Below are 18,386 nucleotides of genomic sequence, written 5' to 3'. Positions count from 1 at the left end.
ACAGATAATGTTTCATCTGAAACCGGTGCATGGATCCGGCTCTCACGGGGAGGGGATAAGAAACAATGAGGTTACAAAGTTTTCTGAGGAAAATTTATTTCTAGAAATGTACACCTTTCCCCACAAGTCTGTGTGACTCAGAAAAGGGTTATTTTTCCCTTTGTATCTTTCAGTGAGGGAATCCAACATTTCTTTTCAAACATGCATGGAAGTGATGGCATCTTTTCCCTCCAGAGCATCCAGGGTGCTGTAACTGGCACTGGGAGCTGGATTATTTGCAGGCAGAGCTTCATCGTGCTGTTTCCACAAGCAGCAATGCTGGTAAGCAGTAGAAGTGGGGAACAGGTGTTTCTGCTGTCTTAGTTCTGTCACAGCATCCCCTTGGCCAACCCACCTCCCTGTGGGGATTTTTTAATGTGCTAAATTAGGATAACAATTTACCTTTGACTGCTGTTAGGGTCAGAAGAGGCTTTGCCCTGAGGCAAGTGCATATTGCCATTCCACAGTGAGATGCATCACTGGACACAGTGGACACAGATCCAAATATCCCTGGAGTCTGGAGTTGAGGGTCCGAGCCCATATCTAAGCACCTGTGGCCAGACGTTTTACCTCTTCCCTCTGAATCATCCAGCACTGGCCAGAGGTTTGTGCAAGCTGGTGGCCCATTCCATCCAACGTTACGTTGCCAAGCAGAACTCAGCTAACCCGGAGAGGCACAGGTACTGCTGACAATTTCTCGGGGTGAAGAAACAGTGTGTTACTGGAGAGTCCCAGACCTTCGCTTCCCCGCTCTCTGCAGGTCTGGCACATGGAAAGCCCAGAGGCACTGAAGTATCCCACTCAAGCAGCCAAGTGTTAACAACCTCTCCAAAGTCTAATTTGCCTTTGATATAGACTTAATTGTTTGCGTCACCCACCGGGCTAGGGGGAGGGCTATAAAAGGGGCTGCAGCCATTGTCTGAGGCAGAAGAGAGCCCAGAAACAGCTCCCTCTCCCAGTCTTCCTCATTCAGCACAGAAGTCACAGCCTGTGCATCATGCAGCTGGTGGCCAGCCTGGTGTCCGTTCTGCTGCTGGTGTGGAGCGTGAGAGCCACCGCGCTGCCCGGAGAAGAGAGACTGGCGCTACAGAACACGAGGGTGAGTCCAACACACCCCGAGCAGGGGCTGGGTGAGGTGGGAGCACACAGGAGCCCGGGGAGCGCTAAGAAGGACAATCAGGCTTTACCTGATGCAAACAACTCTTCCACCCTCTTTATTCCAAGGCACTACAGCTTCACGTGCTGCTGGAGCACGGGCTGTTAGTACAGCTTACTAGCCAGTTTGTTTAGGAAAGGTACCAGGGCAGACGCCAGAGAGCTGCAAAAGTGAAGTCTGAGCTAAGCAAAAACACGAAAAGAAACAAGCAGAGAGGAGAGGGGAAAGGAGAAAATAGTATCGCTGAAAGAGTGCAGCACGAGAGAATAGCAGAGTACTAGGGAGGGAGAGAAAAGATACATAATTGGTAAAATGATCAAGGGACATGATATTTTAAATAGGACTCAGGGGAAGGACAAATGTTTAAAAGATGGGTTCAGTAGGAAAGTAACAGAGGAATAATAAATGAAGTAATTATATCAGAATAAAATTGCTTTTTCCAGAGTAGTATTCACAAGGGGAGTTATACTGACATAGTTCTGCTAGAATAATTACACTCTGAACCAGCACAGCTCTATGCAGTGGCAGAACTTATTATAGCAATATAATTATCCTACCAACTGGCAAAACTCTAATATTATAATGGCTGTAGCACTATAATAACTTTGTTTTTGCTGGACTATTTCCCTGAGAGGCCGCAGAGGTAGGAAGCAATAGCATAAGACAATCACAAACAAGCGCTGCGTTCTGCTTGCCCTCACCTGCATGTTCCTCGGTGCCCCTGCGGACCCTCGGTGCCGCGGTTAATCACCCGCGCTCTGCCGCTCCGGTCAGAGCTGCAGCCGCGCGGCTGCCGTCAGCTCAGCCCTGCGGACGAGCTACCCAGAGACGCGCAGGATCCGCTCGGTTTGAAAGGCACTAACTTCTCCTTTGTGAGTATCCACGTAGGGGTTTTTTGTGTCTTAGCGTTGGCTCCAGCTCATCCATCAGTGTCTTGCTGCTTCAGGAGCGGGCTCGCATCCCATTAACAACAGAACTGGCTGTGAGAAAGAAACATATAGAGTGTGAGGTGCTAGGGCTCGTGTTCTGTTAGAGATCGGGGCTCCTGCAGCTGGCTGGGATTAACCCTTCTGGGGAGAACTGCAGACTTTCAACTGGACATTCTTACTATAACAGATCCAGTACTTAGAAGGTAAACTTGTTCTGGTGCAAATGCCAGTTGCAGGGGGAAAAAGAAACAAGTTGTAGGGCATAAATCAGTAAATAAGGTTTTGGTAAAAATGAATTCAAGTGTAATGACTTTTCTACATGCTGTTGCTTACAAAATAACAATATCATTATAACTGATATAATTATCCTCTTCAGAGCATTCCACTAACTGAAAAATTGTTAGATACTGATGCACCAATCCCTACAGTCACCACTGCTGTAACTCGGACAAATGTTTTTAAGTATAAAGAATGTTGTTATTTTAGATATAAACCACCATAAGATGCACAACAATGCAAAAGAAAGATGTGCGCATTCTGACAGGCTGGTGGACCTAGTGCAGGGAACTGAGCACCCCAAAGGTGCGCACGACCCGCCCCTGCTGAGCGGCCTCGATCTCTTGCAGCTCAGGAGCAGCTACACACAGAAAGGATGTTTGCAATGGGAAAGAGCTGCCTAGTTCCACCAACAGCCACAGCTGATCCTGCGTAAGGAATAGCCCTTAAGAGCAGGCTGAGCTTTGCCTTCCCCAGCCGAGTCTGAAGCTGCTGGCTCTGCTTGGAGCAGGTTATTTCAGAACATAGCACTCAGAGCTAAGAAAGAGAATTATGGGGGGGACGTGACCCAGGAAACACGCTGAGCTGAGTTCCCCAGTCCATCTCCCTGAGGCTCCAGACGTTTCTGTTCTTGCAGCGCAGGAGGAGGAATCAGAATGTGCACAGATTAGTTTTTATCTTCTGCTGCAAACATAGCATGTAATTTTTCTGTGCCTCAGTTTCTCTTTGTGGAAGCAAGGTTGGTTTCTAGAGCTAAGAAAGTGATTAAAAAGATCCATAAACATCCTGTAACGTAAACACAAAATATTTGCTGCTGTTTGTATTTATCCATCCTTGTGTTGCTCACCAAGTGGTCCGTAGTGAATGCTGGCGCTGACAGACGCAGCGGCAGACGCAGCAGTGCCAGCAGTAAACACGGCGTTTGTGAAAAGCGATGTGGAAACGCGCTTCCAAGATTCCCATCCACATGGGAAACGAGATCTGCTCCTGTCAAACCGTCTATCCCAGCTGGTCCTGTACCAGCTGTTTCTGTCACAGAGATGAGGAGCTCTCAGGCAAGAGGTGATTCCTCAGATTTGCTGGATATGAAAAGGAACAAGATAACTCACAGCTTGTTACCGATGGAAATCCCTTAGTCCCAAACCTCAGGCTGTGCGGATGGAGCTCAGCAACTCCTCTCATTCTGCCTTCTCCCGAGGTCAGGCTATTGAAATACAGGTTCTTGTTCTTGAAATACAAGCTGTTTGTCCTCACTGATTAAGTATTTTGCTCCAGTATTTTGCGTCTCTCTCCCCACCAACCCAGCCCTTCCCTTCGTTACATTTATTTCTCAGCATTTTACAGTGGGTTGCAGCCCCCGGTGCGCTTAATTTAATGTCGCTCAGACCTCGGTGCCTCTTCCCACAGCGCAGGCAGAGCAGTGAAGGGAGCAACAGGCTTTACTAGGAGAGAAGGCAGATTGGCATTTACCGAAATTTAATTAGTGCAGGCGGTGAGAGGACTTTACAGCCAGTTCGTGCCCACTTGTTAGCAGCTCTTTTCCGTCTGTAACGCAGCACGTGTGTGGCTCGCAGTTCAGCCAGCTGAGCTGCATGGGGGACAGCAGAACGAGGAGTGACCTGCAGCCAGGTTCCTCAGCTCTGCGATGGGAAAAGCATCTGCTGGGACAGGGAGATGCAAAGGGACCCCATGGGGGACGTTCACACCCTCCAACAACCCCCTGCCTCGGTGGCTGTGGGGGACACGGCCGCTGCCCGTCACTTTCCCCGCTCTCTGTCCGCAGGAACAGAGCACGGCCCGCAAAGACGCCATCCTGAAGATGCTGGCGGGGCTGCTGGACGGCGTGGACACCGGGCGTGAGGCGGCGTCCCCGGAGCTGGACGAGGACAACAAGCTGGAGGAGGAGCGGGCGGCACTGGGGCGGCTGGCGCAGCTCTCACAGCGGGACCGCAAGGCTCCCTGCAAGAACTTCTTCTGGAAAACCTTCACCTCCTGCTAGTGCCGCCCGGCTGGGCCCCGCCGGGCCGCCTGCCCGCCAACATCCTCCCCTCGGCCGCTCCATCCCCTGAGCTCCCGCCCCTGTCCTCCCCACCCCTGAGAATAAAGCATGGCGCCTCGGGGGACTTGTCTCTGGTTCTCTGCGCCCTGCCGGGCAGGGCCGGGGTGGAGCGGGGCAGCCGGCAGCCCCGGCCTCGCCACCAGGAGGGGTGGGATGGGCGGCTCCGAGGGGCTGTCGGGAGCCATCAGGGTGGCGGCCATCTTGTGGGGCGGCCATGGTGGGCGGCAGCCATTTTGGGGTTGCGTCCTATGCGGAGGACGCTCTGTGGCAGCCTCTGGCCGGGGAAGGTGCCGTCTGGAGAGGATGGCGTGGTCCTGGGCGTGTGGGAGAGCTCCTTTCCACACTGGTGAGGTGGCTGGGTGAAGCAGGAGGGGCGCAGGGGCCATGTCTGGGTTGTGGGAGAGACATGTAGGAAACAATCATCTTGCCAGTATATTAGGCCCAGGCAGGATCTCTCAGCGAAGCATATTTTATTAACGATTTTGCAAGACTGGATGTTCTAACTAAAGGTAGGCCACATAATATGGCAAAAAGCCCCTGTTTATATCCTCCCCAGATCCCAGCTGCAAATTCCCTCCCCTGTTCTCCTTTGGTTGGTACTGCACCATTTACAGACCACCCAACCCTGCCTCATAAACTGATCTAATTCTAACAATACCCTTCCCCTTATCAATCTATTTGAAATATGGGTTCCTGGCCCTTTGCCTACCCTACCCCCTAGATTGTCTTTTGTAAATACAGGTATCAATATGCATTCCAGGAAGAGACTTTGTTTTACGTTAAGGATTCCTAGTCTGATGTCTCTCAGTCCTTCCCGCCATGCTGGGGTCAGGCACCAGGCCCCCAGTTTTGTAAAAGCAACGTTCCTTTGTTAAATGTTCCTTGCGGACAGACAGGCCCAGAGCCTGTCCCGCTTCTGGTTCGACAGCAGGTATTCGGGAGGGATAATTCAACACCTGGATGTGTCCGTGTGCGGCTGCTCCAGGGGAACCTGCTCCAGCAGGTGGGTCGGACTGGGTGATCCCCAGAGGCCCCTCCAGCCTCGGCCATTTGTGATCTCCAGAGCGGTTCCCCCGGTGCTTTGTGCATCTTGAACACCGAGCTCTGCGTCTCAAACCGATTGAAATAATCCAGCTGTGATCGCGGGGCCAACAGCTCTAACTGCACTGGTTCTCTGATGGTTCTTGGTGTCTTGTCATCTTGTGTAAAAAAACAACCAAACCAAACCCACCACCAACAAAAACAACCCCAAACACACCACAAAGCGCCTGATTTACTTTACTCATCTCTTAGGGTGCTGTTTGCTGTCTGGAGAGTGGAAGGGCCTGTTTTATTTCTTTTCACTTGCTGAGGAGCTTTTTGAACCTTTGTTTTAGAACTGCGGTAGCACAGAGATAGGAAATGCAGACGTATTTTGAGTTCAGAACAGTTGTTTGTCTCCGAAGGAGAAAGCTGAGGCCTTGGTCTCACGTGCTGGCAAAGAAAAAGGTGCGAAATTTAGTTGCTCTATTTGCTTCAATTCTCGGTATTAACAAGTTGATTTTTGGAGCTGTTTTATGTTGCTGGGAATGACCACACAAAGGCTTCAGCTTACATTACCCAGCCTGTCCCCAAGGCCTGACTGGCCACTGGTAAGAACTAGACAGTATTTATTTGCAGTGGTTTGCTTTCGAACCTTTACATTTTCTTCTTGGAGGCCAGTGACCATGAGGTCTCTCGTCTCGACAGCAGCATTTTGGATTAATCAGCAGCCAGCCTGTGCTCTTGCAGTTGAAGTAACGCTTCCACCTCCCCCGTGCTCCCTGAGTAATGAGGGGTACGACCGCGCCGGCACCCGGACGGGCTGGCTTGCTGCTGCCGCTTTGCTCGGTGTCAGGCTGTGTTTTCACTGCATCATTTGCCATAGAAATTTCTGGCTGTGTGTCTCTGGCTTGCAGGAGGAGTTAGAGCCCTGTGGCTTGTTTTATTTTTCACTCTATAATGAAAAAGAAGATCCTTGCTGGGGGAACTCAGCGACTCAGTATATGGGTAATGGGATATGGAGCTTTCCAGCTGCGTTGCCTGGAGCACCCAGCTAGGACGTGGGAGACCTGGTTTTATGTCTCGGTTTGCTGCTGGCATTTTGATTTGATCAATCATTACCTCCATTTCAATACCTCAGTTTCCCTGTCTGTAAAATGGGGCATTAGCTCTTGTCACTTCTTCTAATTTTTCTTAAGATATGTGGGTGACAAGTGCTGTATAAAAGCTGATTGTAGCTGTTATTGTTACTAAGACCTGTGTAGCAGTGTAAGACCAACCAGGATGCTAGTACCTTACAAGTGTTGTCATTAGACTTGCCTTATTATTCACCATTAAATCTTGTCTGTGATAATAACATTCAGGACAATGTGCAGCGAAAATGAGAGACTCCACAGCACGTGGACATAGACATTGCCCCTAATAGAGGCTCAGCAGACTGTGTATCCTGCATTATTGAGCGGTTCCTGCAGGAGAGGGGAGTGCAGCTACTCTCAAGGTTGCAAGCAGATTTGGGAGTTGAGTCTCCTCTCGTCCCTACAGATGGCTGGCGATGGCGGAGGCTGCGGCCAGCGCACGTGCTGTGGAGCGGGGCCAGCGCGGCGCAGGCAGCTGCTTCCATCAGCGCTGGATTCCATTTCGCGGTTGCCGTGGTAAGTCAGCGTGCTGAGGCTGGAGCGGTGTGACATCCTGCCTAAAGACGGCGTGACATCCTGCCTAATGACGGCGTTTAATATTCGGGAGTGTGGCACAATAAATGGGATCCAGTGGGAGGGGCTTAATGAAGGGTTATAAATACCGTGTCGTATATGGGTATTTGCTGTTTAAATTTCCACAAAAGAATTGTGCGTCTTAGAGTGGTGTATGTCAACTAGAGAGGAGCAAGAGTATGTTATTTGCTTTGTTGATGCAATAGCCAATGCTTTTAAAACCTTGTCACAGCTCAGAATAATTTTGTGTATGCATGAGCAAGTGGATAATTCTTTCCAGACTTTTAAAAAAGTGAAAAAGGCACATTAAAAAGTAAAATAAAAGCCAGAAGGCAAACTTTTAAAGTCAGCTAGCATACACATTGCTGACCTTACCTAATTCAGTGCATGGTCCAGTGGCATTCACTGTACATAGATATTATTTTTTTTAACCTCAAGCTAGTTCAGGCTTATTGTGAAGCTGCAGGCAAGTAAAGAAATCATCACAGGGACAAGCTCAGCTGTGAACCTACAGCGTATTCAGTTCCTGAGGTAAATCTATATATGCATATCCCATCCCTTGATAAATGTGAAGTAGTCCAAGGGAGCTTATTCCTGGATGAAAACAGAGTAAATCTCATTTACTCTGAGATCAAAGCTTGTGCTTATGTGGACAGATACGACAGAAGAACTAGAGAGGTATTCATTTGAAATTTAGTACCCTGCATGCTGACTCATTTGTACCTGCTTTTAGTAGTGAAGATCTTGTTTTATTATACACTGCCAGGTAAGCTGGCAGCAAATCAGTACTTGACGGAGTGCGTATTCAGCCTCGGATAATGGACAGAGCTGCCATCTGACCAGACTTCACGAAAGACTCTGTCTGTCTGCAGGTGGCTGGCAACAGGAGTTAAATTTAGGGGGAACAGAACAGTACTGCCTGGTCTGGTGGTTGTATGGCTGTCGTTCTCAAACAGCGCGTGGCCTGTGAGGCACCTTTAGCATTGATTGCAGCTACGGAAAATTAAGCTTAAGTCTGCGATTGCAGGGAGAATGGAGTATAAGGTTGCACAGGGTGTCTTATGTTGTTATCGTATTTGGCTCTGCTCAGAAACACTAAACTTGTGTTTGAAAAGCAGCGAGTCTATTTATTTGTTAAAAATAATGTGGTTTGAGGTTGGTGGCATGTAAGCAGTCAGATGTGTTATAAATAGATACCAACTGGGATAGGAGTAACAGGGTTTGCACTGATGGGGAGTGTTTTCTCCACGGAGTGAATTCTGCTGTTGCTCTAGGTCATAGATTAATGTAGTGGCTCACAAAACGTGTTCTGATGGGGTGCTTGGTTTTGACAACGTTCGTCTGATAAGTTGTTGGTTTAGCTAGCAACAAATGACAACATCCCTGTGACACAGAAGCGCTGCTTTTATTAATCTTTCTTGGCAGTATGGGCTAGGAACTTTGCTTACGCCTTGGGCTGGGTGGTGGGAGATACTGATCCAAGAGAAATTGCTCTGTTTGTTGTTCTAACCGTGATCCGCGTGTACCTCTGCCTGTGGCTCTGCTGGCTCTCCTGCCACACTAGATTTTGTTGAATGGAGGAACAACACAGGTCAACTAGGGCATTTGTTCACTGTCTATTTGTTACTCACTGTAAATAGTTTGTTCAGTGACCTTGTTCTCTGAGCTCTGAAAGCCTCTCTTGTGAAGTGGGCTTTGAAGATTTAACTCCAGTTACTTCTCTGAGCTCCTATATTCACAAAACCCTCAGCAGCAGCAGGCTGTAAATGCATTTTGTATTCCATGGAGACTGCTCAGTGAAAGAAGCTGTCACCCCGACCATTCAGAATGTACAGGAGCTTCATGTAAGACACATGCAACAGGAAATCCTGAGTACAAGTGACCTCTTGGTGAATGGGGAGGATGTCTTACACGGTGGGTTTTTCCTGTCTTTGCTGAACCCTTACAGAACTTGCAGGGATTGGAGAGCACGATGCCAGGGAGGGAGGGGGAGTTGCCAGAGCTCTCTAGTCTTTTAGACTAGGTCAGAAGGACAGGCTGCGTTAATGGGTTGTGCTTTTTGAGGAAACCACAGCGTGAAGGTCTGCGTGCTCTAAATACCTAAGAGATGGGAAATCAGGAGGTGCTCTCTGCTGTTCCAACAAGGATTCAAGAGATGTAGCTTTTCTTCCAGGATTCATAAGGAGGTAGAGTTACCACTAAGGCAGTAGACAATGAAGTGCAGGTAGTTAAAAATCAGTTATCCAAAGAGACACAGCAAACTGGGACTTGGCAGCATAGGGGGAACTTGCAGAATGAAGATTTTACAGAGCGTTACTTCAGAATATCTGTTGTGGTTAAAATTGATTTTTATTTCATAATAATCACCGAGCCTTTAAAGCAGGAAATATTTGGGAGTCAAAGGGCCTATGTCACGTAGGCGAGACAGGAGCTAATGGAGAACAGCCACGCTGCTCTTCATCAGCTTGTGTGAATAAGCTTTTGCAGAAGCCTGGGAGTACAATCTGTGTGTTCCTCTGTGCTGACTCCAGCACCTTTGGAGCTGACTGAACTCTCGCTGTTAGATTTGTACCTCCTTTGGCAGCCTTGGGAGGGAAGTACTAGATGATAAAAAGCCAGCATTTCAGTCCCTTAAGATAGGAGCTTTGGAGAGAGCTCTTTGAATCTACATTCAAACCTTCCAGTGTGTCTGCTTCCCACTTGTTAAAATTATGTAGGGTTCATAGAAAGTCTCAGAGGACGCATTTGGGAAGTGGAGGAAACCTCAACAATTCAAATCCGTGTCTTCCGCCTTCCCAGAGAATGTCTTAGTCCCGCGCGTCAGGCTGGGCTGGCCAGGGGCCGTGGTCTGGCAGGAGCATGGCACACAAGGGAATAAATAAGTAGCTGTGCCAGAGCAGAGAGAAGCGTTTCCCTGGGCTCGGGGCATTCCGCTGGGAATGAGCAATTTCTGTTCTAGCAGTACCTTGGGGACCTGGAGGACTCTTGTTTAAAACCAATTAATGTTTAGTCTAATAAATAATTACATTATAAGCAATCTTTTATAGCTGGGACCTTGCTGAATTTGGCTTGGGCTCAAGCCTACTTCCTGTTGTAAGATTGTTTGCTGGTTAGGTAAGTTTGATGTTAAAAATGTCTTCAGTTTCACTAGGCTGTGCTTGGCTGGTGTATTTTAATCTCTTGACAGAGAGGGAGAAGCCACAGATTTATGGCTGTGGAAAGCTGCCCACTCCTGGCTTGGACGTTCCAGAAATTGTCCAGACTTTTGGTCCCTTAGATGATGGTTTTGGAGTCCATCATTTTAGACATATTCTAGCTTCTGTCTCTGTTGCACAGAAGGAGTCGTTGAGTTGAGGTGAGTTGATTTCTCTGATTTCTTCTGTCTCTGTTGCATAGAAGGAGTCGTTGAGTTGAGTTGAGTTGATTTCTCTGTGACTTTATGTATTTGAACAAGAGCAGATTGTCTGCATAGCACTGGGTGTATTGCTCTGTGTTAGCTAGTGAACCTAGCACAGGCTGCAGCTTAATTAATAGAGAAAGGAAAAGGATAACATTATATACAGAGCTTTAAACTCTTCCAATTGGGACAAGATGCTGTGCAGGGAGTCCCCTGCCCAGAGGGAAATGTAGAGGTCAGGACACGTCTCATCATGAGCCTGTTTTGTTCTGAGAGCTCTGCCTCTGTCCTTATGCTGCTGATCTGGTCAGAGGTAAATCAGTCCCATGGTGAGAGGTTCCCTGCCAGAAGCCTGGGTGCAGGTGTACAGAGAGGGAGCTGCAGCTGCCTCAAAAGCCATGGATTTGTACTTCAGGAGCCCAGAACCATGGGGAGCAAGCAGCAGTCTTTGTGCTCTGAAGTACTGGCTTGCAAACAATGCTCATCCTCATCCGCGAACTGATGAATTTACCCACTGCTGGGAGCCAGCAGGCTGGAAAGTGCCTTGTGATTGCTCTTCCGAAAAGGATAACTGAACCCCGTTCAGTGCTGGAAGGCAGCTTGTCATGCGATGGTACAGAGTGGGCCAGGAGCAGAATAACTGAGAAATGCCACTGGTGGCCTTTTGCTCCATTCCAGAACAAAAACGGGAATGTCTTCATACTGCAGAGCTGTCTAAATAGTGCGTGACTCAGAAGCTGTGCGAGAGGGTACGGAAACCCAGTAGAGTGAGGTACAGGAATGTTCTCCCTCCCTTTAACCAGTTAGTCACAGGCAGGTCTGCATTTTGTCAGTCATGTTGTTACTGTGGCTTGCTATAAAATATGAAATTACTGAGTGTCGTTGCTGCGAGGAGAAAGTGGCTGTGCATGTGTGTATGTGCATATTCTTCTTCTCAGATAAGTAGTCACTTCCATTTTTATTTAACTAGGAGTTTCCATGAAGTCTTCATGAAATGATCCACCTCTGCCAACATTCTCGTGCATCACACAAGAATGATCGTTCCTTTTTAACAGGAGACAAACTGAAGTCCCAGCCAGTGTCCCAAGTATCCTGCAGGAAGGCAGGAGGGTGGGGACTGCAGTCCCGAAATTCTCTTTCTTGGGGCACAAGATAGGTCTATGTGCGAATTACTGCATCTGGGGAATCTCCACGCCCATTCTGGGTGTCTCCACCTTTGAACAGTCACAGCCCCAAGCAATGCTCTGGGTGGAAGTGATGTGCCAAGAACAGCCCATCTTTGTCAGCTCCTGTATCAGCTGCAGGATCAAGGCAGGCGAAGAGACAGGTTAATATGTTTCCTGTTTCTGTCAGCCCTGCTCTGACAGCTGGTCAGCTCTGGCTGCAGGCCAGCGTAGCCTCTGAATGGCAGGCCATAAATCAGAGCTGGCACTTAAAAGAAGAATTGTAATGAAGGCTGGGAGGTTTGAGGAGAATTGCTTTCGTGAGTCCCATCCCATTTTCACACGTGCACTTACAGACACTTGCCCTGTCCCTCAGAAACATTTAACTAGGCTTCACTTTTCTGGGAAGATTGACTGCCTTGTAAATGAGATGTCATGGGCAAACACTGCTGTAGCATTAAGGGGATTATTTCCAAATTATTTGAAAAGACTTAGCACGAGGAAACCATAAATAACAAGGAAGGAGCACTTTGGAAAGTTGGAGACAGCCTCGTGAGCCCTTAGGAACTTCCCCGTGTATAGTAGAGATGCAGAACACGAGGGAACTCCATCTCCCAGAGAGTGTCCCACAGGACAAGTGGCTCACCAGGGCGGTCACCAGGGCGGCTTCATTCTCTGGTGCTTCCCAGATGGCTGTTGCTGTGCAGGCTGCAACCGAGTCCTGTCTGGTCTGTGTGGAACGGAGTATGAGATGCCCCAGGCTGGCCACCAAGAGCAAGTTAGTGTAAGAGGTGTGTGAAATGCTGTTCACAAAACACTTCAGGGCTATAGGGTTGCAACTTCTGGCACAGGACACTTGGCCCAAGATACTGATGGCTCCCATCTTGTAGCAGATGTTTGCCTGCTGCGTACCTTAACTCTGCACATCTGTTGGTGGGTGTGTGGTACCGCACTGGTGTCATCTAAAAGATGAGTTTTGTTTTCCCACAAATTACGTGGAAGTGTTTGACCCTTCTCTGGCATTTGGACTTTGCTTGTGCCGTTTGTTCTTGGAATACAAATATGAACAAGAAGGATAGCTTAACGAACAAGGAATCCTGCTGGGAGATGACCCTTGATTGCCATGCCGTTGCCTGTGTTCTCATTTGTGGCTGTGAGGCTCCTTTTGGTATGTCTGCACAAGGCTTTCACCATAGTAAAACAGTTATTTACTTCGTCATTACTACCTGTATTGCAGGAGGCAGTACAGTCCCTCGACTGAAACTGATTAAACAGCCTGTCAGGCCTTCTTTTGACAGAAGGTCTGCCCCAAAAAAAGCTGCTGCTTATGCTGAAGGTCTTTCAGTGTGAGTAGAAGAGGTGAGATAGGAGGAAAGTAAGAGGACATGCAAAAGACTGTCAAAGCCACCAGCAGAACAGCAGGACTAGGATAGAACATTGGTCTGTTGACTTTCAGATCCAGTTAAACTGAAAGTTCACGACTTTGAATTCCTCACCTGTCTAAAGATTGCACTGTGTTAGGGGAGAGTATTACAGTGATACAAGAACAAAAACCTCACAGTCTTTGGAGAGTTTCTTAAATGAAAATATGTTTCAAAGCAAAAAACCATTTGGTCCATCTGTGTCCCATTACTAAGCTGGGGCCATCATCCATTTTCATTAGACAGGCCTTGAGCGTGTGGGTGGGGACAGAGGCCCAGGCAGCTGCCCTGGACACCAGGCTAAAAAGCACCATATGGAAAAGCCTAATGTATGTTAACAGGCATCAGAGAGCAAAATTGAAAGAGTAATGGCCCATCCACATGCGGTAGCCTCAATGAGACAAACTCTCAGCACCAATCTGTCAGCTGCAATTTTGGGTCATTACAGTGCTGCTAAGCAGAGGCTAACAGGCGAGTTAGAGTAATCTGACTTCAGCAAGAATAATTCTTCCAGCTGTGCTAGCGCCCTGGCTCAGTTTCCTCCTTGATAACATACATCAAACAAAATACCTTCCTTTCCTCAGAGATTCTCCCTCCCGGGCTTCAGGAGATCCCAGCCAAACATTTAAATTAAATGCAATGATCTTTTAATTTGCCGGCTGCTTGTGGCTCTGTATTACTCTTGCCACTTCAGATAAACACATGCTTATGGCAAGACTGCTTTCCTTTTGCCTGCTCCACAGAAGCGTACCCAAAGAGTTTCTTCTTTTACTTTTAATTGTTAACTGAAGAGGCTCAGAGCTTGGCTAAAACCCTTAAGGACTCTGTGCTGTAAGTGCCTTGGCATTCAGGTTGGAATCCAGGTTAGATCCAGTATCCTTGTACCAAATTAATTCTGCCTGTAGCCAAATTATTTTGTTTGCGTTTCCAGTAGAGCTGAGCTCTTGTAATTGTTTGGTGGCCAGCAGAAGTCACTGGCAGATATTATGGTCAGGGCAATTTAGGATATACTTTCATAGACTCTATGGCTAATTTTAAATTAGAGGGCTATAGCATGTGCCAGATGTCCCTTTGCTTGCCAGCAGGGCTAATCTAATGCCTCCAGGGTGTGTCAACAATTGCTAGTGGGCTTTTCTTTTGCATGCAGCTTGGAGACTCAACAAGTGGTGGACCTGCTGTTAGTAGGTAACAACAGGTGGCAATATGGCCAGCAGGTGTGAAAAAGTCACATATGTAATCACTTACGCTCAGCAGTGTGGTAACCTCGTAATCCAAGGAGTGTTTGACTACCAACACCTAAGCATTTGTTTTTGCACAGCCAGGTGATATCTCTACCTATCCCTGAAATGCAGATTTTTCTGACACAATACAGTGCTGTGTTGGAATGAGCTCACTCTTCCTTGTTAGACCTTCAATTTAATTGTGTTTTGTTGAAAACTATTTAAATGCTGTTATTTTCTTTTTGCAGATGCCCTCTATTGTTCAAGCTTTAGTCATGACTCCTGCAGAAACGTCAGTGTTATGGATTTCACTAACTGTGTTGAAAAACAAGGAGCAGGAGACTCAGGTAGGTGTCCCACTCATTTAACAGTTAAATTTCTCTATGGAACAATAGCAATCTCACCCCAAACCCAAGTGTTTGACATCACCCAAAACAAAAGCACACAGAAGCAAAGGATGTTTTGCTGGTTATCGCTTTGTAAAGATTTCTGTGAGAGGAGCAAAGAAGCTGAGGAGTAAAATGTCTATGCAGCACAGAAGTCTTGCCCTGCATTTTGGTGAGCTTGTGTGTGTGTGTGTTTATTTGTTTCCCTGGGGCAAGAAACAAGAGCTTTAGGGTGGAATTCTGGCAAATAAAGAGCTTAGATTTAGGCTGAAATTTACTGTTCAGTTAGAACACTTACAGTTTGTTTGGGCAGAAACAGATTTGACATTCCTGCCTTAAAAATAAGATAGGTAAGGCCAGTCTTTGTAAAAGGCAATACATCTAGAGGGTACCTCGCTTATCCCGAATTTCTCCTCCAAAGAGAGGAGAACAATCAGAGATCTGAGACTTCTTTGAAGGGGCATCGATTTGAAATAGTTGGGAAAGGCACATTAATCCACTGAGGTGGTAAGCAAACGTTTAGCACAGCTGGGTGCTTGGCAGGCTTGTTTTGGTTTTTGTTTTGTTTTCTTTTTCCCCCGAGTGCTACAGGCATTTTAATATACGGGTTCTGATTGATGCGACTGTTGGCTCTGACATGGCCTTCAATCTATTTTCTCCAAGGCAGGAATGAGGTTGTGTGTATTCAGAGAGGGATTTAGCCAGAGGAAAGGTTTGTCCATTTCAATGTATCATGCTAACTCTTCAATGTCTGAGCAGTAGCTCTTATTTTGGGAGTGCTTTGGGTGGCTTTACTCTTTATTTAGATTAGTGGGGTAATAACCTCTTTGTTAGAAAAAAAACAAGGTTATGGACAATTGCAGAGGAGGAGAAATGTTGAAAAATGTCTTTGAGCTGAACAGGGGTGAGTAGAAAATGCGTTTGGATGCCTGTATGGACAAGGAGCGTGTTGCAAGCGCGTTTAATGAATTTGCCAGTCCTCATGCTGTTGAAACCTATTCTTGAGCACATTTCTCACTTTCTCCCTCCTCCTGATAGGGCAGGGAACCTCAGGAATTTACTGTCTCCTCCAGTTTCAGCAAGTTATACGTGTGGGAGGTGAATTCAGTTCCTCACAGTGTTAATTATTGCGTGTAGAGGAAGAGCAGTCATGAAAGATGAAGTAATGAATGAAAGGAGATGGAAATAGAGAGAAGCAGCCAAGCTCTGACTTCCAAAGTCAGACCTGGTGCTCTCAGCTGAGAGCAACTTGTCTGCCGTCGTTTCGATGCGAAAGATGAAGTCTGGATTCCCCTTCTTTGAAAAACAAGAGCTTCATCCCAAACTTAATGGTGATTGTGGTTGCTTTATTCTTCAAAGTCTGGTTTTGCAGATAGGAAAGGGTTTAAGCTTTGTCTAAGAAAGGATGTAACAGTGGGGGTTTATATGGAAGGGAGATGGGTATGGCTCCTCTGCCAGGGTTGCTTTTCAGTTCTCCCTTGACAGAGAGTGGTTTTGGAGAGGAGCTACGGCTCAAGTGTGTGGGTTTGCTGGAGGGAATGGCACATGCTGATGGCCTTTCCGAAGCTGGCGAGGGACTGTACAGGCCTTCCAGTCATCATGGCAGGTGTGTAACCCTAAGCTACTCTCTCTAAATGAGATTGTCATTCCTGGGTGCTGTTCTGAGAGCTGAAAAGTCTCCTAATTACTTTGCTAGGCCAAGCTGCTTGCTGAATGAGGCTGTGGTAGGTTCAGGGGAGGCTTTTGATTAGCCTCACTCTGATGGGCTCATCCTTGGTTGGTCCTTGTGTCCTTTACTACAGAGACTTGTCATATTTTTCTTGCTTTTCTTTGTTGTTGCCCTTTCCTGCTTTGAGACTTCACGTTGGAGCAGAGATCCATGTTAGACGTGTGTTATTCACCTACCCCCTTCATTCCTCTTGGCTGTTTGGAGACAGGCTTACCCAAAGAAAATGTGCTAGCTGTGCCTGGAACGTGCACAGCATCATTGCTTGGAGAGAAGACAGCACCGTATTTCATAGCTTTGGCTCTAGCTGTATCTGAACTGTAACCAAACTCTCTTCCCAGCTGCTCCAGTGAAGTCACAGAGTTGGAGCCAGCCCAGCAGACATGCTGCAGCTACCAAGGATGTGGGCGGGAGCGAGACAGTAGCTTTGTGAGCTAGTTCAGTTTTTGAGAGCCAGGCTAATGAGTCTGGGAAGAGAGGCGAGAGGAAAAGGGAGCCTGACTTACGCAATTCTTACGCTGTCTTCTCCATGGCAGAGTTCGGAGTTCCAGGAGAAGGCAGCGTAATATGACCAGCATCTTTTAGTTGTGTGCCGTCATATTCTTTCCCCAAGGGGATGAGTGTGCACAGTGCAGGGCTTTGCCCTGGAATTTGTATAGTCATGTTCATAAATACATGCACATACATCCGTGCAGTGGTTGAAATGGGCTGGCATATGTGAAGATTACATCCTGTTGGATTCTGCAGCTTTGTAGCTGAACAGAAGTTAAACAGGTATTTGCACGTTATCGTTTTGATTGTGTACACATACATGAGGTACAAATTGCCTTGCATGGTCTCTAACGTGCATGTTCACATGCAAACACACGCAGATGCATGTGTTTGGAGATACATGCTTTGATCTCTGAGCTTTGTGGTGCTCCTGGAGAGGTCGTGTTTCACAGCCAGGAACCAGCCCTACACAGATGACGACTATCCTTGTGTTTATGAGCTCTGTTCATGCCAGACGAGCAAAGCTGTTGACCAGTATCTTTACCCTAGAGCTTTTATACATCTTCTTAGACAATTGGAGCTCAGATCCGAGTGCTTTCAGATGAGGACGACACTGTAGAATTGCATTGACTGTCCTTTGGAAGTCAGTCAGTGCAGAGTAGAAAGAACAGTTCCAGTGGTTCTTTTTTGCTGCTGGAGAAATGTGCCTTAGTGCTCTGAAGCAGCTGGAGTCCATCCTTGCAAAAAGAGTATAAAACAGTCAGGTAGCAGTAGGCAGCGTGGGAAGGAGAAAAGCGTGCCCTAGGTGAAGAGGGAAAGTATCTTGTCCCATTACATGAGCTTTCTCTGCCAGCAATTTTCACCCTGGCAAGATGATTTTTTTTCCTGTTTCACAGCAGCCAGGCTCTTCCCCCTACCCCACTCTATGCTCTGCTTGCTCTGTCTGCGTGCTTGTCTTTTGATGTCAGTCACGCTATTTGATTTGAAATGAGGAATCAGAACGCCTTTTCCTCTGCTGCATCCTCCCCCCAGTCCCCTGAACCTCTCAGTGCAGAGGGATTGGATTTAGCCACGGAATAGCAAGCATCCAAGAAATCTCTTAGGGCTCTGCAGAGGCAGCTGGCGCTTGAGAACGAGGGGCAGTGGGGAGCAGTGTCTTTGGGGATCACAGCAGACAGCGCTTGGTTCATTTGCTCTCCTGGTCTGTGACGCAGGGACAGTCACTGCCATGGTAGATGTCTGCACTGTCTCATCTTGGAAGCCAGGAAGGCCTGTGCGTGCTTTTCCTCCATTTGTTAACCAGCCACTTGCTTTGGCACTTTACCTGTGTTTTGGATCTAGGGGCACGCTCACTGTCCTCATTACACCTGAAACATCTGGTGCTGACTGTGAT

General features: G+C 47.5%; 1 protein-coding gene across 1 annotated transcript; it reads left to right on the top strand.

Annotated features, from left to right (window-relative positions):
- Positions 1–308: 308 nt before the first annotated feature.
- CORT (cortistatin) lies at positions 309–4,399 on the top strand (the record flags this gene model as incomplete). The annotated part of the gene is made up of 4 exons (XM_080358712.1): positions 309–321; positions 458–719; positions 1,018–1,138; positions 4,184–4,399. The coding sequence occupies exons 2-4, from the start codon at positions 511–513 to the stop codon at positions 4,397–4,399; spliced, it is 546 nt and encodes a 181-aa protein (XP_080214838.1). The 5' UTR covers positions 309–321; positions 458–510.
- Between the last annotated feature and the right edge of the window lie 13,987 nt (positions 4,400–18,386).

The sequence above is a fragment of the Nesoenas mayeri genome, assembly GCF_963082525.1.
Source record: "Nesoenas mayeri genome assembly, chromosome: 24".
NCBI lineage: Eukaryota > Metazoa > Chordata > Aves > Columbiformes > Columbidae > Nesoenas > Nesoenas mayeri.
This window is presented reverse-complemented; position numbering and strand designations above follow the sequence as displayed.